At 38.6% G+C, this 23,591-nt stretch overlaps 1 protein-coding gene across 7 annotated transcripts in view; it reads left to right on the top strand.

The window, feature by feature from the left end:
• LOC116236889 (contactin-3) overlaps nt 1–23,591 on the top strand; it is a 133,255-nt gene that overhangs the window by 79,557 nt on the left and 30,107 nt on the right. For all 7 annotated transcript variants that reach the window (XM_090148450.1, XM_090148453.1, XM_090148449.1 and 4 more), the window contains exons 3-6: nt 5,931–6,026; nt 18,056–18,259; nt 18,578–18,680; nt 19,673–19,857. In XM_090148450.1, the coding sequence (XP_090004576.1) occupies nt 5,931–6,026; nt 18,056–18,259; nt 18,578–18,680; nt 19,673–19,857 (588 nt within the window). The remainder of the gene's footprint in view (nt 1–5,930; nt 6,027–18,055; nt 18,260–18,577; nt 18,681–19,672; nt 19,858–23,591) is intronic.

Here is a 23,591-nt window from a genome sequence, read left to right as displayed (position 1 = left end):
TTCCTATTGCGTGTTTTGCTGCACCCCGGGTGGCTCAGTGGTGCTAAGCAGTGCAGGTGCTGTGTCAGTTTGCTGCTCTGAGTTGCTTCTATTGCAGCAAGATCACCTGCAGCATGCCCATCCCTGCATGGCTTGGTGGCCAGGCACTGATTTCATGCATCAAGAACAACCTGCAGGTCCTCTTCTCTGCCACATGCCCTTGAAGGATAAGTTCGTTTCATTAGCAGTGTTTCTATTGATATGAGATGCTGATTGAGACTGCCACAATGTGAACATTGTGAGGGATGTTCAGGCTGGAAAATCAAGTAGTGTCAGTTTGTGAATAAAAGCTGCCTGAGGATGGGAGGCAGAGACCTCTCTCTCTGCCCTGTCCTGGAGCTATAGGAAGTGAAAATGACCATGGCATCCATGGGGAGGCAGGGGCTGAGCTGCTGCCCTGTGTCAGAGCTAGCTCTTAGCCTAGGAGAGCAGTGCTTTGATTCTGTTGCTGCTCCTATGGTGTGGAAGAACACAGCCTCTTACTTAAATGAGGTCTAGAGAATATTCTGGTGTGTATATATAACCCATTGTGCAGTTACCTTCCTACAGATAAATGTTCTGCTATAAAATGAAAGTTCAGCAGTGTGCCACAGCATTAAGAGATTTCATAGAGGTTGCTGTGAAATTATATGATTTTCCTGTAATACCAGCATGACAAAAATGAAACCATGGAGATAGTTCTCTGGTAGCCAGCGAATTTCTTCTCCAGTGACAAATCACCCAGTTTCTTTGCTTGCTTTGAGTAATGTTCAATTTTGCTCTGTTAACATTTTTTTTCTCTCTCCTTTCCACCTCCAACAATAATTGATGGTTATAGAGGTAATGTGGGGAGGAGGAATGCGAACAAAAGTTATTCTTTCGGGATTGATCCGAAGCCCTGTGAAATCAGCAGAACAACTCACTTTTTCCATGTGCAGCTCTATTGAGCTTGTTCCCAGTGGTCTGCAGGCACTGTTCTGGCTAGCTGGCCACATCTTCCAACACTTCTGTTAAGCTGATGGAAGTATTTTTAAGAAAATTTTAAGAAAATTATTCCCTGTCTACATTGTTTCCAGTGTTTGTCTCAAGAAGTATAAAATACATGGTCATAATATTGCCAAATTTGGAATGTTGAGTAGTGGGAAAGAACATTGGCTTGTGCATGTAAGTAGTGTAACTAGTGGTAAAAAGCTTTCCCAAAAAGAAGCAGATTTGTCTTATTTTCTTCAGAAGTTGTCATTAGCAATGTAGCTATTACAGCATGCTTAGGCTGTTATTCTTAAGAGCTGAGGGACTGTTATTTCATTTCTTCTTAAATAATGTGACTTGTACCAAGGCGACCTTGTTGTGCATTAGTAGTTCATTATGTACTGGCATTGAACAAAGTCCCTTTTGTAGAACTGCATACTGAAGAAAACAGTTATGATTTGGTTGTCAGGCTCATTTGAGGCACTTGAACATCATACCAGTACAAAATTATACATAAAGTATATTTAACAAGTTCTGCTGCATTGAAAAATAATGAATCTAATGAAGTAATGGAATAAATATTTTTTGTCTGCCAAAGGACACTTATCTTTATAGAGCATGAACCCTTCTAGAGTTTTTGAAACATGGTAGAATTGCTAATAAATGTGCTGTGACAGTAAGTATCAATTTGATGTATGTATAATCAGATGTTTGGGTGCAAATGGACTTGGGTGCTAAATTCTGCTGCTCTCCAGGGCATGACATTGTCCTGTGCATTACTGAAAAAGAAGTTGGTATAACCTCCAGAAGCCTCTGCTAATCTTAATCTCAGGCCCTGTGGATGACAGATACGTAGCTGTGCTGCAGTGCTGCTGCAAACTGGCAGTGGGTCCATCTGAAGCAGCTTTGTCATCAAAAATTCTGTGCTTTTTTCATTATGTGGTGTTAAATCTTCTCAAACAGAGGATGTTTGACCTGATCTTGCATCATTCGTTGCCTTCCTTGATTACACATGATTGCACAAACCAGAAATGTCTTGCAGGATACCTGCTGTAGTAGCAACGAATGCAGGCAGGCGTTGGGCAAGACTATTGATTTCATTTTTTTCTTACCTGTTGGCATCAGGTGAACTCAAGAAACGTGTTATCTTCTGCAGAGGTATTCAGATGCTGAAAGCTCTGCTGCTCGTGAATTCACAAATACATGTTTTTTAATTATCATAGGTACTAATGAACTACGACTTTTGTTCCAAATATAAAAATGGTTATTCCAGAGTAGTGGCATTGTACTTGAGGCTTCAAACCTAGCTGGAGTGGAAGGGATATCAAGGTTTCATATCCGTGGTGTTTGTATGCACAAGAACACATCTGATTATTCTGCCTGAAAAGGAGAATGAAAGACTTTACAGTAAACTTGAATTATGTTTTCTTGCTCTCTTTTATTGCAATGGCAAGTGCATTTCAGCTGATGGAACGTCACACACTTGATGCTGAAGCAGTGAGGCAAAGTTATGTGTTATCTGGGAGGGGAGGAGTTGCTGTTTCAGGACTCCAAAACAAAATTGCTAATTTTAGACTTGATATGTCAAACTATAAAAAGGCAATAAAAACATTTAATTTTCAATTTACACTTTTCTGGATTGGTTTTAAGGTACATATTCTTTTCTTATCTGGTCAGTTGTTATTTTTTGTTTTTTTTTTTAACATTTTAACCAAAATATTTTCTGTGTTAACTTTGGGCAAGTTAAGTAATAAAGCTGCTTATTTCCTACAGGAGCAATAGATTTTCAGATGAAAAAAACATAAAAGTGGGGCATAATAAATCATAATAAATGCAAGTAAGAAGTAAAAAGGCGTAGGTAAACAATTTCAGATCCTAGTTTGAGAGAGTAGATGAAAACCTAAAACATCCAGTGATGAGTAACATGATCCATGCATAATAAATAGCAACAGGTAAAGTGTGACAGTGCAGGTGGTTTTGTTCAGCTCTGAGCTGGTGCATGCTGAGAAGTGACTGGTATATAAGTAGGGAATACTTCCCAAGGTCAGAAGTTTGGACTTAGTTGCATAATACTCACAGAGGATGTTATTGTTATTTTGCATGGTAATTTATAATTATTTCTGAAGTGCCACCAGCCAATGCGTAGAGATGATAAAAATATCTGAAGGAATTGAGTGATGATACTTGTGCAGCTGTGTGATTAGTCTGCTGCTTCAGCCGCTCTGGTAGGTACGACAGAAAGCTTCCTGCTAATTAATGAAGAATGACTCTTTCATTGTAGCGTGGCTCATATTCTTTGTTTTATGATGGATTCTGCTTTCCTTCATGTTTTCCCCCAAAATTATTCCCTGGTGACAGCAGCCTTCACTGTAATCAGTGACGAATACCCTCAGCTGCACTGAATGGCACCTCATCTCAGACTGTAGAGCTGCAGTGGGTCACTGCATGATGCAGCACAGCACGGTGTGCTTTCTGAGTCCCAAACCTCCCCACTTGCTCCCAACCCCATCCCGTCCTTCCCGTGCACTGTGTTGGAAGCACAGACAGCTGTGTTTTTAGGCAGGTGTGGTTGCAAGGAATGAGTGTATGTGCTGAGAAAGCAGTGCTAAACCATCTCATCGTAAGTGCAGAAATAATAAATGTAGGTTGATCTGAAAGTAATGCCTCCTACTTATTGCCATGGAAATAGCATTACTGTGCTCTTTGTATCTGTTGTTATTCAATAGAGCAAATTCTCAGCTATGAAACAGTCTTTTTCACCATAGTCACCAGCATTTGCTATGCATTTTTGCCAGCAATGAACCTGCCTGGGTGCCATGCTTGTAAAAATCTGCACCAGCGAAGGTGGCCCATTGTTTTACAGCTATTATGGTGGCAGTGTTTCTAGGAAAATGTTGCCCACACAGTCCAACTTCCACTGTGCTAACATCCACTATTTGGTCTCTGTAAACATCAGGAAGTGTCAGTGAATGTCAGTGGCTGCTGTTTTACCTGCACGTAGGAATTCAGTGATATGCCCATGCCAGACACCATTTTGTCAGATTGCCCCTCTGCTGCCATTTGTTACAAGGCAATAAAACATAACAGAAGATTGGTGGGAAGGTTCAACCTCTACTGCCATCCCACCAGCATCCGCTTCTCATGTTGTGGGCCAGCATCGTAACATAGGAGGCATTACTTTTGGAGCAGCCCTCATATAAGATTTACAACTCACAGTGATTAAGGTATAAGGAAGGTGAAATTCTATCTAAATCCTTTTTATGCATTATATATATGTGTGTGTGTATTGTAAATGTTTGCATCCAAATTGCAACATTATTTTCATCCTAATATGGAATAGAATCCCTTTTCCCCTGGGATGTGTGCCATCAGAAAAAAGGTTTATAATCCAGGTAGGGAAAATTCGTAAAGGTGCAAGTGAAGGTGGTGTTGGAAATCTCTGCATATTAATTTCATTTTGACTGGTGTTTCCCAACCCACCTTCCTCAGCTCCTTTTGTGCCCTGTTGTGGTGAGGGCAGTGGGGTGCTGTTAGCTCTTAGTTCCCCTCTTAGTGACTTGGTGCTAGGAAGGGCTGATGAATTTATATGGGATATTTATATTAATAGAGGGGAGAGAATGATGTTTAGAAGACCCGGACAAATTCTGAGGCAGGCTGTTTTGATCTCCCAGTGAAATCAGTTTAGTTGTGGTTGCTTATGAACTCCAAAACACGTCGAACCAGAAGATCTGAACTCATTATGTGAGTGAGGACATAGGTCCTTGAGATGTACTTACAGAGAAATTCAATTGGAAAGCTGAAAGCAACCCTTTTAAGAAACCCTCTGTGCAGTAACAAAGAAAAACAGAACTATATCTTATTGTGGCAGCAAATGTTTTTTTTTTTTTTTTTAATGAAGCATTGAAATTCTAATCACTCTTGTTCTCTGTTCAGACTGCAGCAGCTCCTGCTTTTCAATATTAAAAAAATATTATGTTTTGGGAAACAGCTAGTGTTGGTCAACTCTGTAGTATGATGCTTGTTACAGAGATAGCCTTATCTTAAAACTTCTCTACCTTTTTGAGCATCTCTATGTATTAATATCCTGTAAAAAGTTAGAGGAAAAAAGCTTTTTTTTTTTTTAGATTACTAGCTGGCTTATTACTGTCTGAATTTTGTCATGTATGGCTTTACTGTGATACGATTCATGGAAATGCTTCTTGGGGTAGAACTTCGGTGTCAGTTTGTATTGATGATCTAGCTTTATTTAAGGTTACAGTGGAGCCTTACTTTCTTAGTTCTCAAGTCACTGGTTAGAGTGAACGTTAATTTAAAGTTAGAATAAATATTGCTGCTCTACAATTTTGCGCTTATGCATTGCCTGCAGCATTTGGTTTCACTCTTACACAGTTTAACATGATCACAGAAGACCAAAACCAGGCAGAGTGCCGGGTTGGTGTGCAGAGAGCAAAGTGCCTGCCCTGTCCGTGCTGCAGGGCAGTGCTGTGAAGGGCTCTGCCCACAGGGCTTTTTTACCCTCAAAAAGACATATCTGCTTTTTGAATAGCTGTGACATGAACATTAATTTACAGCTGGTTAGAGGAGCTCAGAGGATCTTGAAGCTATTTTCATCAGAGCCTTCATTTCAGAAGAAGCAGTGGCTTAAAGACCTATTTTTAAGTTATGCATATGATTCCAGTTAGCAGAGTTATGGTGATATAAGCCTAACATAAGAGCAAACTTATCCATAGGATGTGTTTAATTAATTTCTTGTAAATAATTTCACGTTAGTCCTAGTTCTGTCATCCTCTCTTGTGTTTAACAGCCACTTCAGCAGCCGGTCCAGGAGATCTCAGAACCACTCTGTGTCCTGACTGACCTGATAGCAGGAGTTAGACAGCTTGAACCTCCTGTAGGCTGGGACTGTCCTGTCTCCTAACATCTCACCTTTCCTTCTAAAACAGACCCTGAGAGCTCACGGATGAAGATGAGAAGCACTGTATCCGTGCGAGAAGGGCAGGGAGTGGTGCTGCTCTGCGGAACGCCGCCCCGTGCAGGAGGTAAGGAGCACTGGGAGCTTCCAGAGACAGTGGGTGAAGGTGGGATGTCCTGTGGTCACAGCAGGAGGGTGGCAGGCAGCTCCATCAGGGAGCAGCAGGGAAACCTCATCTCCTACGGAGGGAGAAGACAAAGCCAAAGGAAACGAGTGCAGGAGGAAATGGAAGGACTTGGCCAGGAGAATGTTCTCCTAGCTTGGGATGCCTTTCTAGTCCTCAGTGATTTCTGTGCACTTAACTTGTTCAATTTTTATGATACTCTGGCAATTAGCTGAGTATCTTCTAGAGTTAAGTTCTGTCTGATTTCACGAGTGCTGAGCCTCAGTGAATGTAGTTTTTTCTATATCCACATAGTTGCAAAGTCCAGATTGTTCTCTGTAATTATTCTACCCTGTGCATGTATTCCTGAAACTGAAGCATTTCGTAGTTTAATGCAGTATTTTAATTGCAGATATAATTAAAACACTGCTGTCTTGAGGGGAAAACTGTATAACGGATTCTTTGTGGGCCAGAAGTTGAGTGCGTTTTATCATCTGTTATCTTCTGTCCTTGGTAATTGCTGTTGAGTTTTAAATAATATTTGGAAATAACTATTTCTTTGTTTTCTTTTATTGATAAGTAGTCTCATTATTGAAGGTCAGCGATGTTAAACATTAGACTTAATTGTAGAGACGAGGTAATATAAACTAAACATTGTGAATACGATCACATAGGTGTTGTGGCCTCTTAAATTTGACAGTCAAAGCAGACAGAGCCATAAAGTGACATTTTACAACTGTCTGAGCTTGCAGAATTTTCCTCTTTCCAAACTGATACGTACTCTTAAATCATCTTTATAGCTTTACAACAGCTTTGTCTTTTAGCTGCTGAGAAAATGGGTGATTCCCATGGCTATCTGTAAGAATTAGGATGATTAAATTTTGCTTCTACATGCAGTTCAAAGCCTGAATTACTGTGGCTGTTCCCATACTTGCGTCCTAAGCATGTACACACACAGAGGTGCTCACCTGACTGCAGTTCAGCACAGTGGATGTTGGAGGCATTGAACAGGAGGTGACACAAAACATCTCATGCTGCTTAGGGCCGTGGCTCACACTGACACGTGAAGGAGGTGAGGGTTCTTTTGCCATCAGCAGATGGGGTATGATTGACACTCCACACTAATTGTGTTATTCATGCAAAAAAGAGAGCACTGAGGGCCCCATGAATTATCAAATGGAATCGAGAATTGGTATGAGAATTATTTAGAATCCTCGGATTTGTGTGGGAATTGAAGCATTAACCATTAAAGTTTTCAGAAGACTTGGAACAGGAAGAAATTCTTCCTCATCTTTTTTTTTTTTTTTTTTTACTGAACTGAACTCACTGCACGGTGATGTCAGGCATTTAGTGACTATAGATCTGGCATGATACAAATTGGTTGGTCTTGGATAACATTGATCTATTAAGTGGTAGCTCGTTAGGAATAGCTCAAACAACAACAAAAAAAAGTGGTGAGAAAGCCAAGCAGTGTTTTTAAATATATATAAAATGCCTGCAAAGAGAAATTAATGAGTTCCCCATATCTGGGAGGAAATATTTGTGTTTATTTTGGCAGGAAAATACAGTAATCTGAGTTAGATGCTGGGACCAGATTGGTGCAGATTATGGAGCAGTGGCAGTGATTCACTGATTTACTGAGGAGCTGGCATGAAACTGAATAGCCATTAACTGTTGTTGGTGGCTGCTGGTGGTGTTTCATTTTGTTATTTCATTTGTTTTAAGGAATGAGTTGAATATCTGTCTGGGGTGGTTTAGAAACAGCTGACTGCAGCTCTTTGGGGTTCTTTGCTGGTTTGTGGTCTGATTATTGTCTGATTCTGCACTGGTTGCACTGAGAAATCAAATTCAAGCGTACAAATTCTATGCAACAGTAGTTCTGAAAGCTCTCAGAAACCTTGTTCTCTCTTTGCCACTAGCCCCAAAAATATTGTAGCATGGGAAAAAGACACTACTTCCCTTCTACAATTTGGCATATTTATGGCTTGCCTCAGCTACGGATGTTAATAAGACTAATATGAATATCCTCTTTCAATGAGGAGCAATTTACTTGTGCAGTTAATAGTACTTTTGTCCTTTCAAAGTTTGCAGTTTCACGAGGGTATGGACATTTACCATTTAAACCAGCAGTGAAAGTCTGTTTAACTTTCACATTTCAGGATTATGTGCTGAGCTTGGATTTTTGCTTTGTATCTCATAGCTGTTAGTGTCTGGGGGGAGGAGGAGGGTGTTTGGTACTTCTGCTGAGAATGCACCAAATGCCTTCGTATTCTGGTGGTTAAACATAAACTGCGTCACAGAAAACTTCAGTTTTTTCTTACGAGTTTTGCTGCATTCTCCCTTTTTAGCATTTCCCATTTTAGCTGTCCTGTTTGAGGTTTACTGGAAGGGTGACTCAGTGAGTGACCAACTTGTAGAGACATCTCCTGCCTTTGTGGAGTTTGGGGCTTTTTGTTGTTGTTAGAGCTCTAACTGAATGGAGATACGTGTGTAACTCAACGGTAATTATTGGGTTTGGATTTCTAAGTGAAAGTATAGAAGAGTATTTAACTCATTCTTTTTTTTCCTCTCACTGGAAGTGGTATTTGAGCACTGATTTTTGGATGATTAAGATGCTCGTTGGCCATTGTTCTGCAGAAATGTGACTATTTTTGGACATAATTTTAATTCTGTCGCAGGAAAACTATTAAAGTACTTTTATTTTTTTTTGCAACTCACCAAGTTGTCACCCCAATATTCTAACAGTAATATGGCATCAGAAATTGATTTATCTAAATGCACTAGATGTAGATACTGAATTGTTATAATTCTTACCTTCTACTGAGCTCTCTATAGCTGTTCAGACTTTCTACTGTGCTACTGATGTGTCTTTGATAGTTTTAAAGGAGTGCTGGTAGAGCAAACATCTCAGTGTCAGATATTAAATTCTGTGTGTTAACATGCAGCAGGTTTGAAAAAAATATCATGCAATGTTATTTTTTTTTTTTTTTCCATTCTGCCAAGAAATGAAAAGACCAGACATATGGAGATCTAAAAATGACTTTGCTACTGATTTTGTTCCAAAACCAGCAACTAAGAGCTGACAAAGCCCCAAGTAAAGCAAATCTGGAAGTTCCTTCAGGGTATTCCCTGGTATTGCTGCTGTGTGTGTGCCTTGCTTATCGTGTAGTTTTGTCTTCCAGTATCGTGATTGATATTAATATGACTTCTATTTGATTAGTATGGTCACTGCTAGCAATTTGGCAACAGTTTTGTATTTCGGAGAACATAATTAATTTGAGATGTTTTGAGTGTTTTGAAGAACACAGTGAGGCATAGGCTTGAACACAGACAGATGACATTATGATTTCAGGGCTGCTTTATATGTAGAGAAAAAATTGAGTCTGAATTGTAGAAATGAAGGCTTCTTTGATGGTTATTTATACTTTCCAAGAACTTCAGGCTTGACTGAAAAGCTAAGCATTGGTTTTATGTTGGTGGATGCAATAAGGGGTATGAACATAACCTACAAGATACGTTGTGAAGCCAACAGGGCTTACAGCTCTAGGAGGAAATTTGCTGATTTTGTGTGATATGTATTACTATTTCATTCAGTATGTCAGGGGTATTTCTGCATGAATAAAGAAGCAGAGAGGTCCTCCATCTAATATCATGACAATGCAGATTTAATTGATAAATGAGACCATATTTGAATGATAGTGATCAATCTAGCTTATGCCTTATTATTTCAAAGCTGTGACATATTGGTTTGAAACAATATTAGGTCACTGAAAAATGGATCCCAATTTATTGCTCACTGCTTGATATGACAAATCATTCACTGAATAATGTCATGTCTGTTGCAAATTGGTATTTAGACTTGCATATTTTTGCTCATGTCTCTGTATTGCCATTTGGAGACCTGCATGTTCCAGCAAGGCTGTGCTTTGTGAATAACATAGCACGGAAAGTATCTCAAACACCAGAAATATTTTGATGCTTTACTATTTTTTTTTCTTTTCCACAACTCTTGAATATCAACGTGTGATTTTTGCAAAGAACTAAGGATTGAGTTAATTTTATTGGCTTTGGAAACATTTCATATCTTTAAACAAAGTAGAATCAAGCTATAGAACTCCAGAACATGGTTTCTTTCCTCCTGCCTATCAGTGTGTTTGTAGAAGGTGCAAAACATCCTATTTTTGCACACTTGCTTTTTGCTTTTGTTGCAGATTGTGCATGACACTTGTCTGGGCATGAGCAATCCATCATGCTTGCAGTAGGCACATGATGAGATTTTTGCTCAAAAGTGCATTCTAAGGAGAATAGTAAGTTGAATATTGTAAAAGCAATGGCCTAAAAAATTGTTCCATGGCGTTCTCGAGCTGTTCTCAATCTGCCAAAGAGAAATGGTGTTTTTATTTAAAAATATATATTTTGCAATATTCCTACTGGTGTCGTCAGCAGCAGCAGCACAAATTTCAGCTGACAGTTTGAAATCAAATTGCACCTGAGAGACACTTATATTTGCCCATACAAGAGACAATAATGCATGTTCACAGCTGGAGCTTACAATGATTTCTCTCTGACAGAGCATTATTCTCAGCTCCAGTAACAAACCAGTGCTACGAAGAGGCACTGTCTCTGTGTTCTATGCTTTATCTAAGCAGTGTTCTAATGCACCTTGGTAAACCTGTGTTCCAGGCTTAAGTAAAACAGGCTGGAATTGTTATATCCTTATTGATGTATTTGTGCAATATCTGCAGCTGCTGTACACAGTATGATTTTGAGCTAGTGTGAAAGTCTGTAAACTAGCGTGAGAATCTTGGTGCAGAACATGTAGGATTTGTTTGGGAAAGGGCAAACTAGATGGGCTGGAGCTTTTCTCTAACTCCTTGTATCATTAGGAATGAGTGCTGCTTCTCGGTGGGGTGTTTGTTGGAAGATGGGGGAGATAGAGAAAGGGAGAAAGAGATTAGAAATAATTAAATGATCTGGAAGAAAAAAAAAAAAAAGAAAATCAGGTCGAGCTTTTTCCCTTAGCTGGTCCCAGGTTGCTCAGATATGCCTTAGGGAGGACAAAAAAGAAAGTCCTGTGCTTCTCTTCCGAGATGGTCTTCATCCCTCAGTTGTTACTTGTAGGTGTTTTCTCTCACTCTTCATTAAATTGTCGACTAAAATATTTTTTTTCTCCTTTAGAAACAGGATAATTGATTAGGAAATGATGGGAGGGAGATGTCTGCAATCCCAGCACACATTCAGAGCTGATCATTGCATTGTTAACAGGAATACAGAAGTAATTGCTTTTCACAGGCTTTTACCAAGTACCTTCTCCTAAATGAGTGGAAGACTAACAGAAGTTTGCCACTAATTACTGCTACCACTATTAACATTAGAATATTTCTTTGAGAGCGTCTACTTCCATATTTTCATTAGGTTTATGTCACTAATATTTAACATTCAGAATAAATCAGATGGGTTTTATTTGAACAATGCATTAAACTATCATCTTTTTATCCTCTGTTATTAGAGGCACGAAGCAATTTAAAATAGTTTTAACTATTTTAAATAGGCACAACGGAGTTGTTAGAGAATGCTCTGAGCAATTACATACAAAGTTCTGGGGAGGTGATGAAAAGAACAATTTGTCATTTGCACTGGATATGGCTAATGGCTATATGTTTAAATATTGCTTCCTAAAGCAGTTTCTTTCTTTTGTGCATACTTCCAAGAGTGTGAACAATTTGATCAGAGCCAGTACATTTTGAATGACATTGCTGGTCTGAAACAATTAGTTCAGAAATGCGATAAAGAGAAACTAATCCATCATCCCTCACAGCTACAGGGTAAAAGAAATTAGGTTTTTAGTCAGCATTGGAGCCCAGTGCTGAATAAAATGCAGAAAAGCATTTTGTTGGGCTTTTCCATTAGCATCTGGATTTCCTTCGGAGCACCGAGGAGCGTTTAACCTGCTGGTTAAGGAGCACTTCTGCATTGTGAGGTCACATTGGGTTTGAAACTTAGTGCTGGCTGATGGTCATGGCCCACAGGGGAAGGGGGAAGGTAGAAATTAGCAGCAGGCAAGGCTGGATTGCTGGTTATGCTGTTTGGGATTGTGTTTAATGTGAGTTTGCAGTGTGATTGAGGAGGCAGTGCTGCCAGTCTCGAACTGTGCTGTACAGAGAAAGAAGGACAGCCCTTCTATACAGACTGCTGCGCATCACAGCAGTGTCAGTGGTGAGGCCTCCCCAGCATGCAGCTGCTGAGAAGGATGCAATTGGTGCTGCAGTCCCATTTATCCTATCACTCCTTTTTCACTTGACATAGCTCATTTTTGAAAGGAGAAAACAAGCAGACTTACCATATTCCATTTAAATATGAAAATTAGGCGTTAGCTGAAATTGCAAGGATCTCACTTTAAGCTGAAACATTTCAATATTCTTATTAAATGTGTAGATTGAAATTGCAAGATATTACGTAGGTCTCTGGCACTGCTCTCATTGTTGTGGGTTATTCCATATGCGGGAGTTGCATGCCTAATTACCTGCACAGCATGCTGAAAATTGATCTTTTATATTTTATCTACAAAATAATTCACCTTTTATGCCAGAAAGATTAATGGTATACATTAGTTTCAAATCTGAATGTTTCCCATTAAACTCTGGAATAAAATGAGTTTCTGAGAGATGTTCTTCACTTTTTGTAATCGGACTCAGTTTCCCATCATGCAATTTACTTAATTGCTATCAGCAAAAAAAAAAAGCTTTAAGCAAAAGAAGGAATAGATCTCAGAAGTTTTGTGAGGAATTTCAGCAGCTCTGAGACATCTCTGAGCTTTTTTTCCCAAGTTTATGTGCTATAGTGAGCATGACAACTCTCAGCCAGAGACTCATGGCCTCAACTTACTGCTCAGGCTGTGTTAGAGAGGTCTACTGGGTACTCACCATTATGGTGACATAGGAAATACTAACAGAAAGTAGCCAAGACCCTACTGTTCATATATAGACCATAGCGTGAGCTCTCACTGTGGCTTGTATAAGTATTAAATATTATTGCATTATTAGTGGTTTGACTACTTTTAAACAAATGGTTAAGGACTCCCTACAGAAATGTGGAGTGTTTAAGGGTTTGGTTTGAGGTTTTTTTGAGGGAGGAGGTGGTGGTGGTTTTCTTCCCAGCTGAGCATACTTAGGCCAGTGTTCAAGGCTGTGGGTATTTTAGTTGCCTAGGAGTGTGCAATAAAGCCCTGAAATAATGTACAACTTATTTACACTAATAATGTAAAGAGTTTTTTTTCTTTTCAAACTATCATTTTTGACAGCAGCACCCAAATGGATTGTGATGTGCAGTTTGCACATGCTAGGGGATCCTGTATTGGAGGGCATCATCCCTTTGTCTTACAGTTGCAGTGCATGAGATTTTTGCTTGTGAAGCTGCCATTTGTGTTTGCCACAAAAAAAAAAAAAAAAAAAAAAAAAAAAAAAAAAATTAAGCATGATTTATTTCGTAACAAAAATAATGACCTCTTCTTTTTGACTGAACTCCAGGAACCAAGCCTGACCTGCTAGCTGGCTGCAGGAGGATGGGACGAGTGGGTGTTCAGTGCATTTTTACCACATGCAGATTAATTTCCTACTTTTAATTAATTTGTTTCCACGTTGCTAGGAGTTCCGTGCAGACAGGCTCAGTGCTGCACATGTCCATGTGAACATGTGCATGGAGCTGTGCTCCTCTGTGCTGCCAAATGGGCACTCGTGCCTTAGCAGCCGTGTGCATGAGCACTTGGTGGCCCAGGGCAGAGCTCACTGCTTCCTAAGGATGCTCACCTCCAGCACCTGAGATGTTTCTGCTGTGCACTGCCGTGTGCTTCACAGTGGGAGTTGAAGTTGGGGCAGATGTGGGGCTAATTGGTTTCTTTCTTAGTTATGTCATCTCTCATTACCCTCTCAAAATCAGTGGTACTTTTCCATTACTTTTAATTTTAACTCTAAGGCAGATAATTCAAAATTCCTGGTTTTTACAGATTTCCGTGTCTTTAATTGCAGTTGGTGTCATTGCTAAATTTTCTCTGATTACTCCCTTGCAAACACTTTAAAAGCCATATGCCATCGTGTGGTTTAGGCAGAATTTTAATAGGGAAAATAGCAAGTTACTTCAGCTTCCTCTTATGTCTCTATTACAGAATATTGTAAAATATGAATTGCACAACTGCATGAAATAATGGAGATTTTGAGCTCAGTGAGTGATATGAGACATCATCTGTTTGAAAACAACAGCAGACCAACCAAATATAAAATAACCAGAAAAAAAACCTGTTGCTGAGTCAGCACAATGCACTCCCAGCATCCATTGCTGTATTTTCAGGATTATTTATGGAAGCATCCACTTCCCTAACCAGAACCCAGTCAGTTTGAAAATAAGACATTTCAGTCAGTATCAGAACAGTATTATTCATATCTTCAACTTTTGGCTGTCTTAGAAATCTCATCAGGTGTGAATTATGGAACTAGCTGGCGTGAATTAAGTAGGTGTAGGGGAGTTGTCCCAAAGAAAATAACCTTCAGAATGTAGGCTTTAAGTGTATAAACCAAAATTTATTATCTTTCTCCTTTGTCTACCTGTGTTTTTGTTTTCAGGCTTTTGCTTTGCTGTCATCCTGAATTTCCTTATAGTTTTGGTTTCCCCAAGCCAGTATTCTCTCTTAGATTTTGTTTGTAATAAAATCTTCCCACTTCCACTCAGTGCTTCCCCACTGATGTGCTTGCTGTCTTAAAACAAAAAGGTGCAATTTAATTAAAAGCCTTTTTTTTTTTTCTTTTCCAGAAACACTGACATGAACATAAGAGCTAATGTTGAACACAGAAGCTGCTATACTTCTGGGGCTGACCTCCCCCTATGTACCTTTAGCAACATTTCATTTTTGTTATATGGGAAGTGGTGTTTTTTCAAAACTCACATAAGGCAGAAAATGACCATGGTAGACCCTGACAGTCACACTGATTTAATTGTTGAACCTTATATAATTTAAGTTTAAAAGTGACAGGCAATTTTATGAAATGTTTTCTAATTGAGCCCTTAAGTGCACAGAGTGCCTAGAACAGTATGAGCATGTTGTGGGTGGTAGACTATACAGTAAATAATAATCAAATAATACTAAATAAATAGTAGAAGCCAACCAAGATGTAGCAAACAAATAAAAATTGAGTAATAACAGTAATTTCTAATACCTTATCCACGTACAGTCTCCAAATAAGGAAAAAAATGCATTGGAAAGCGAAGGCTTCGTTCTCTGAGGAAGCCCAGGAGAGATGTATTGCTTTCATTTATAACAGAAAATCAACTGAAAATTTGTAATTGACAGAGAGGAAGTGAGTTTATGTCCCTTGAGGTGCAACAAGCAAAGGGTGTAAACATAATAAATCACAGAACAAGTTGCTTAATGTGAATTTTTTGGAGAAAAATCAGAATCCTGTTTTGTAAGACACAGTAAATATAGAATGAGATGGTGGCTGTGGGGCACTGGTGAAAGAAATGCCACTCTCCATTTTTAATGGAGTCGATGAAAATACATGTATAATGGGAAATTAGGTTTCCAGGGGTGCTCATTCACAGGCCATTGAAGGATCTAATTGAACTGGAATATACTTTGCATGGCTTTTGTAACTGTAAGGACTGATTTCATTGAATTTACTCTCAGCCTAACCCAGTATAATGGTAACAGAACCAAGCTGCTTATTTTCCTGCTGAGTATGCAGATGTGGCCATCTCTGTTGAGTTCATCAAAGCCAGTAGCTCAGTAAGTACCAGAACTGATAAAGCCTGGCTTCCCATACTGTTGTCTTTCAGATATCTGAATTTGATACAAAGCTGAAAATGAGGTGGGTTTTTTTTTTTTTTTCCCTAATGTTCCTGCATTGATACCTAGTTTGTGCTACAGTTTTCTCTGTCTTACAATTGCTCTCATTCCCTCACTGCTATGGCAAAATATGATTTTCTAGCCTTTTCCATTTAGTAAGACCATACAAAGAGGCTGTGGTCCCTTTCAAACCCTGTAGACCTGCTGCATCACTTCATTTATTTACTTACTTAGTTTTTCTGTGGTTGATGGAGTATTGCATGGTGCTGACTGTGAGCAGAGCCATCAGTGGTGCCCCTCAGTGCTGCACTTTGCTCACTCATCCCTCTCTGTAACGATGAAGCACTGATGCTGCATCTCGGTGGCTTTGTTGTAAGATAGGAGAGTAGCTATACACGACTTGTGTTGTTGTGGACTGTATGTGTATGACTTTCTTATGAGACTCTTGGGGCACATCTCAGACATCTTGCTGAAGTCACACTGTCACAGGGTTTCCCTTCCCATTCCAGTAAGTGCTCTGTCTCTTCGTAACAAACCTGTGTTGGCCTCTGTTACAATAAATTCAACCTTTCAACTTACATAGGAAGCAACTTTTAGGTGAGTGCATCGTTTCACTGGAAGCGTGGTGTGTCTAGAAGGGTAGATGGTTATTTTCAACAACAAAAAAATCCCATTAGAATGCAAGTTTAACTTTTGAGAATATAACTGAGAATGTCGGTTGTTGACATGCACTGTTCCAGCAAAATTATGGTAATGGAAGGAGTTTAAATATTGATAGAAGAAAATTAAATGCAATTATGAGCTATTTCATTTGATGCCCTTTTTACATTAACCAGTCCATAAATATTTTAATAATTTAATTTATTGAGTGTTTTTTATCTGCAGTATCTTGCCTTTTGTTAAATTATGCTGTTGGCTTAGTGCTTTCCTGGCTGTTCACACTCAGAAATGGGAGTTATGAAAATACCTGCTCTTCTTTTTGCAATTACATCCAAACGTCTGCACTTCCAAATTAAATCCGTGCAAAAAAATGGATGATCTCCATTTTGTAGGGGCAGTGCAAATGCTACAAGATACTTCAGTGCCAAGGCAGGTCAATCAAACCATAATCGTTTCCAATTAGCACTTGTAGAAGCTCTAATCTTTTCATAAACTTTCAGCTGAGTGGCACTTGGGTGAAAAATTATTTCTTGCCTGGGAAACCATTAAAAATTAATTTCCTTTCATTCTGTAGGATATGAATGCAACAGGCACACGGCCTCTCACAGGAAGGGGCTTTTGCACAGCTCAGAACTGTATTCAGAGAAAAATAATTACATGTAATTTATGCCCAATCTCCTTGATTTATCTTTTCAAGTGAAGTTTTCCTTTAAAGTGTCCATAAAGAACTGCTGTTTCATGCAGAGATCAAACTTTTCTGTGAAAAATGTAGTTTTACTTTGTGCTGAGCTTTTCCAGGTGTTTACAGATCTTTGGACATTCTTTTCAGCTGCATATGCCAGTGCTTTTTCTCTCGGTTATCTAGCTGGGCTGTAGATAATAAATGATATTTCCCTTTTAACAAATTGTGGTCTCATTTTTGCTATCTCAAAAAAAAAAAAAGTATAACGATCCTTGTATATCACTTTTGGATAGTGATAGGACAAGGGGGAATGGTTTTAAAATGAGACAAAGGAGGTATATGTTGGATATTAGGAGGAAATTTTTCACTTGGGGTGGTGAGGCACTGGAACAGGTTGCCCAAGGAGGCTGTGGATGCCCCATCCCTGGAGACATTCGAGGCCAGGCTGGATGTGGCTCTGGGCAGCCTGGTCTGCTGGTTGGAGACCTGCACACAGCAGGGGGTTGGAACTGGATGAGCACTGTGGTAATTTTCAAACCAGGCCATTCTGTGATTCTATGGTAAAAGATTTGGAATTGTTGTTGTGTTTTTCTGGAGCAGGAGGCTTTGTCAAAGAAGTTGTCTGCTTTTTTAGTTTTGCTTGTTTCTGATGCTTTGGTGCTTTTTTTTCTGTCATTGGTTCTCTGGTCCTGTTACATAATATTATATATAATCATGTTACAAGATGCAGTAAAATAAAGACTTTTGAAGATAAAAATGTGGGGGAGGAAAAAAACCATCCTTACCAAACTATATCTTTATTTTATAACCAATCAGAGTTGTCATTTGCTTGGATTTTCAACGAGTATCCATCGTTTGTCCAAGAGGACAGCCGGCGATTCGTGTCTCAGGAGACCGGTCACCTCTACATCGCCAAAGTGGAACCTTCAGATGTGGGAAATTACACCTGTGTTGTAACCAGCACTGTGACAAACAGCCAGGTCCTTGGGTCACCAACCCCTCTCGTGCTGCGCACTGATGGTACGGCTTTCCTTCTCCCAGGCTCGAAATAACACTGCTTTCACTGTGTTACGAACAGCTAGTTTCCAGTCAGTGTTTTTTTGTGGCAGTGTGAGCTTTGGTGCAGTCTCACAGTATTGGTTGCTTGTAAGAAGATAAACTATTTTTTTGTTGTGCGTTCCTCTGCTACATCTGACAGTGATTTCATTGTAAGGTCACCGTGCGTGAGTTTCTAAATGGAGCGCAAGAGAAATAAATTTTGAATGTGATGTTATTCAGTGTTTTAGAGAATGATGGCTTGAAAAATGAAAAATGTCTTTTCTCACTTGTCTTGCATAGGTGTGATGGGAGAATATGAACCCAAAATAGAAGTTCAGTTTCCTGAGACGCTTCCTGCAGCGAAAGGCTCGACTGTGAAACTGGAATGCTTTGCTCTAGGAAAGTAAGTTCTCATCTTCACCCATACTGCAAAGCTGAAGTGTGTTGGAGTTCGTTTGCACAACAAATGTGGGCATCTGGCACCATCTTTTTGGTAGTCTTCTCCAAAGATCGAGTTTTGACCATCACTTTTACTGCTTTGGAATAAGATGTGAAAGAGCCTTGAAGACACTTCTTTTGCTGTTTGGAATTAAAATGTGCATGTTTGCAATGCAGGAATTTATGTTTCGCTTCAGATTCTCTTGAATCTCAGTGAGTTTTGCAGATGTCCTTTGAGGTAGCTCTGCTTTCTCAGTATAAAGGAACTCTTGTTGAAGTCAGTGACAATTAGGACTGAATTTTACTGTTAAATGTACGTGATGCTTTCCTAATGTTGTCATTCTTTTATAGCTGAAATCTATATGTGTTCCTCTTCTCAATGACATTTCACACACAATTGCTATCTTTTCTCCTTCATAAATGATTTGAGAATGCATTTACGTTTCTGTAAACGTATTTAGTAACCACTCTGTGGTTTATTTGCAGGCAGCTTCGTCAGGTGTTGATAATTTTAAAGTCCAGAATGGTAACTTAATCACATGTTATTGCTTCTGTTCCCCAGCTAGATGAGGGAAAGTTTACCTATCAGGGAATGAATGGCTCTTCTAGGATGGAACCTGGGGCTTGCCTTGATTCCCCTTCCCTTGAGGACACTGGTAAAGCTCTCCTGTCTTCAGGGGAGGCCAGTGGTGATTTACTGGACATTTTCCAGTCATTGGATGTTCAGATACTCGTGAAAATTCTGATGCCATAAATAATAGCATTGAGGAACAGAACAGCATATGCAAGTCAGCATCCATGCTGTCTGACCATCTGTCATGTACAGTATGAATACTACTTTTAATGCAAGCTTTAGTTACTTCAGGGCTTTAATGCATATTAGTTTAAGTACCTAATTTTTACAATCAAGTACTTGCAGCAAAGTTATTTAATGAAATCCCATTATTTTCTGTTTAGCCCCGTGCCTCAGATTAACTGGAGAAGAACTGACGGTATGCCATTTCCGAGCAAAATAAAGCTAAGGAAATCCAATGGCATGATTGAAATACCTAATTTCCAGCAGGAGGATGCAGGACTGTATGAATGTATTACTGAAAACTCGAGAGGAAAAAACATTGCAAGAGGTCGTCTCACTTACTATGGTAGGAAACCTTCTTTCTCCCTCTCTCCTATCCTTCTTTACACACAAAATATAAATCACTATCAATTAGTTTGGGGTTTACAGCTCATACAGTGCTATTGCAAATTTGTTCATAAAAGTTCCTGGCCTCTTGCAGAGAAAGAAGATAACTTCTTCACCAGTGTTTTGCATAACACTTTCAGTAAATATCCACGTTCAAGAGAATTGCTCAGAATAATGCTTGTTTAGAAAAATGCTAGTGATATATGTGTATATTTAATATTTTTTGTTGGTCCGTGGGTGAAAGTGTAAATTTCTAGTGGATTAGATTTATCCAAGGGACTGTATAGGCCTCACATTTTCAGGATATGACAGTTTTATCTTCCTATAGGAGAAGGTTATTGATGGATATTGCCAATTCTTTGCTTTCAAAAAAAAAATTCTTTTAAAAGAATAAACAAATAGGATAATATATTCTAGAATAAGAAATGAAATAATAGGAAATTTAATCACTGGAAAACTGACAGCCTCTTGTGCATTTAGGACTACAGAGTGAAATGAATATCAGCAAAGCATGATGTTGGTGGTTTAAAGCTAGAGCGATTTGCAGCAAAGTGGTAATTGACAATTTTTGTTAAAGTCAGATCTTTGCAAATTTAATTTTCTTTAGGTAAATGGCAATTTAGAGACTGATTCAGTCTTTGCTTTGCAATGTTGTCATCGTGTAGGAATATTTGAGCAAAGATTTTATTTCTCTGTCTTGTGGAAAAGCACGGCGCGTGCCTGCTGTGTGCCGCTTGGTTCTTTGTATGGGAAGCTGCTGTTTACTGGAACAGTGCAGCAAGGCAGATTTCAGTCAATGATTATTTTAATTTAAGAAGCGAGTTATAAAGTGGAAGGAAAAAAGATATTTCCCCTCCAATTTCCAAATAGATAGTTACACTAAATTTTGCATATGCTAGTTATAGTTAGATCTTTTAGGTATCAGATAACGTAGGGCGAAAGAGCTAAGATGCTTTCTCTGTCAGTGTCACCTGCAGTTCTAAACTTGGCACTGTACTTTTCATTATATAGCATATATAAAGCTGTTTCAAAAGTTTAAAGTGAGCTGTGGTTTGTACGTCAGTTTGGTTCACTGGGCTTACAGCAGTTCTGGATCAGAGTAGTTGTAAAGCACGCACCGGACAGAATTGGTTTGTTCATTAGTTCTTATAATGTATTTATGAAGGTGGGTGATTTTGAAGTATTTGCACTACTTCCAGAGTTCTTTTTCTGTCATTAAAGGGCACCGATCTCAAATAAAAGATGTTGCTAATCAATAAAAGCAAGTGAGTTGCAGTTCTGAGAGAAGTAAATTGTGATTTGCAGATGCTCGGTGTGAACATCTTCATTACAAACCCAGAAAGGGATCTGAAACCTTGAATAGAGTTAATATTCCACTATAAATGTCTGCCTGTCCTAGATCCATCCCTAATACGGTTCTTTAGTCTGAAGAAAATTAGATTTATAATGGCATGAATGTTACTCCAACTGTTTTATTTTGCTTGTTTTGCTTAATGAAACCCATTCTGCAGAATTAAGTAATTTTTCTTATTTTGTTACTTGCTTTCCTTTTTTACAAATAGAATGCCAACAATTCTGTAGTCAGGACAGAATAATTTTAGGACTTTTTGAGAATTAGGAGAATTGTTCTGGTTGTAGTTTAATAGTGTTCTGTATCTATGGTATCTGGATTCCCAAAAAAGCTTTAAAAGGAGTTGGGATTAACATTTTCTGTGTTGTCTTAGTGAAACAAAATGCAAAATCCGTATGAAAAAAATATAAGCAAAATGGTGCAATTTGACTAAAAATACAGAATTTTCTTTCCTTTCTAGATTTTAAAGATTATTTGTAAATGAGACATTAGCCTATCCTAAATGAAAGTGTGAAATATTTTTTTTGCTTTGTTAGGGAACAACTGAAACATTCCAGAGCCTTGATTTAGTGGGGAGTTGTTAGGGTAGTAGGTCAGGTTGCAGTTGGACTTGATGATCTTTAAGGACTTTTCCAATCTGAGCAGTTCTGTGATTCTAAACTGTAAATCTTGAATTCTGAAAGTTGGAGGTTTCAGTGCCTAAGTTGTTTGATTTAACAATCAGCTGCGTTTACTCTGCTGTCCTGCTTCTACTTGTTCCCATCATGAGTTGTGGTATTGAAGTCATAAAGCACTGGAATGTAGCTCAACTTCAGTCGTGCCCACAGTAGTTACCTCAAAATGGATTTTATGCTTGAGTTTGGTAATTCTGTGCACTTCTAACTAAAAAAAAAAAAAAACAAAAAAAAAAAAAAACAACAAAAAAACCCAAAAAGCTCTATTTTTCTAGTTTCATTGTGGGCTTTAAATGTAACTCTAAAGACATAGCTGAGTTGATTATTCAGATATTCTAAAATGTATTCTGGGTTCTTTCATAACATTACTAACAGACTATTAATCTTCCTTTTTCCTCATGAAGGATTTTATCAAGAAAAGCCCAACATCAAGTGTTCAGTTCGTTGTCCCCTGTGCAGTTCCAACATGTGTTTAATGACATTTTTCTCCTCAGTGGAATTCAAAATGTGCTAAATATAGGATGAGATTATCTAACTATGAATTAATATAAAACCTGAATATATAAATAATTTGCTTTCACTTCAGTAGTACATTCATTTGTCATTACCCTTTTCCATAAAGAGATAATAGAAGAAGAAAGAGTCCATGACTTTTCATAGCATGAAAAAATGAGAAGAAATTAAATGGTTACATTTTTGCATTTTAAGATGCAATTAAACAACATGTAACATGGCAGAGATATGTAAAGCAATTAATTTAAAGGGTAATTGAAGAAAAATACTCTTAATTAGCATGTGTTGATTTAACGGAACTCATGCTTGACGGTACTGAGGTAAAATGTTTAATAGGGAGAAAAAATTCTTCTGTTCTGCTTTTGTTCTGCAGCAGCTCACTGAATAGCAAAGGTGAATTGTGCTGATGGTCAGAGTCAGCCAGCAAGGTCACTTCTACTTGCTTATAGCAGCAGCCATTGCTGTTCACTTGGCTGGATTTCCATTTTATGTAAATACAGACCCCCAGTAATAAATAGGCAGCATATACAATACAAAATACATGTTAAAAAAAAAAAAAATACTGACATATTGGTGAGGATGTACCACCCAAGTTACACTGAAGACACATTGCTCTTCAACGTGGAAGAGCATCATTGTTCAGTGGTTTTGTCCTGACCCTGTCTAGTGTATGGGGAGGTCCTCATATCATTGGCTGTAGAACTGTAAACAGCTGAATAGCAGTGAGGAGGTGCTGACTTTGATTAACTTGAAGTTTAATTGACTTAATAATTTAAGTGCCTTGCTTTGGAGGTACTTCGTTCAACTTTTTTTGGCATACTAAATGGTCCCCAGCAATGCAATGGATGCTTCTGAGCATATGTTTGGAAGTAAAAAAATAATAATAATAAAAGTTTTCAGGTATCTGTGAATGGAAGTTACTGCATGCTTCTTTGGGCCTGGTTGTTTTATCAGAAAAAAGTTATCCGTGCTTAAGCTCAGTTGAATCTTTGAATCTTTGAGATAAAAGTAGGCTGATCGCTGCTGTAGGCATCAGTGTGAGTGTCACAGTCTGACTTTCAGCGAGGTACTACCTTGAAAAACAGAGGTTGTATTTTCTGTTTTTGTGAAACGTTGTGAATTCCCAGTATGTTTCATAGCCAGCTTTTCTTGAGC

Source organism: Phasianus colchicus, chromosome 11, assembly GCF_987193195.1.
Source record: "Phasianus colchicus chromosome 11, bPhaCol1.hap1.1, whole genome shotgun sequence".
In the NCBI taxonomy this organism is placed as follows: domain Eukaryota; kingdom Metazoa; phylum Chordata; class Aves; order Galliformes; family Phasianidae; genus Phasianus; species Phasianus colchicus.
Note: the sequence above shows the minus strand (reverse complement) of the source record. Positions and strands in the feature narration are given on the sequence as shown.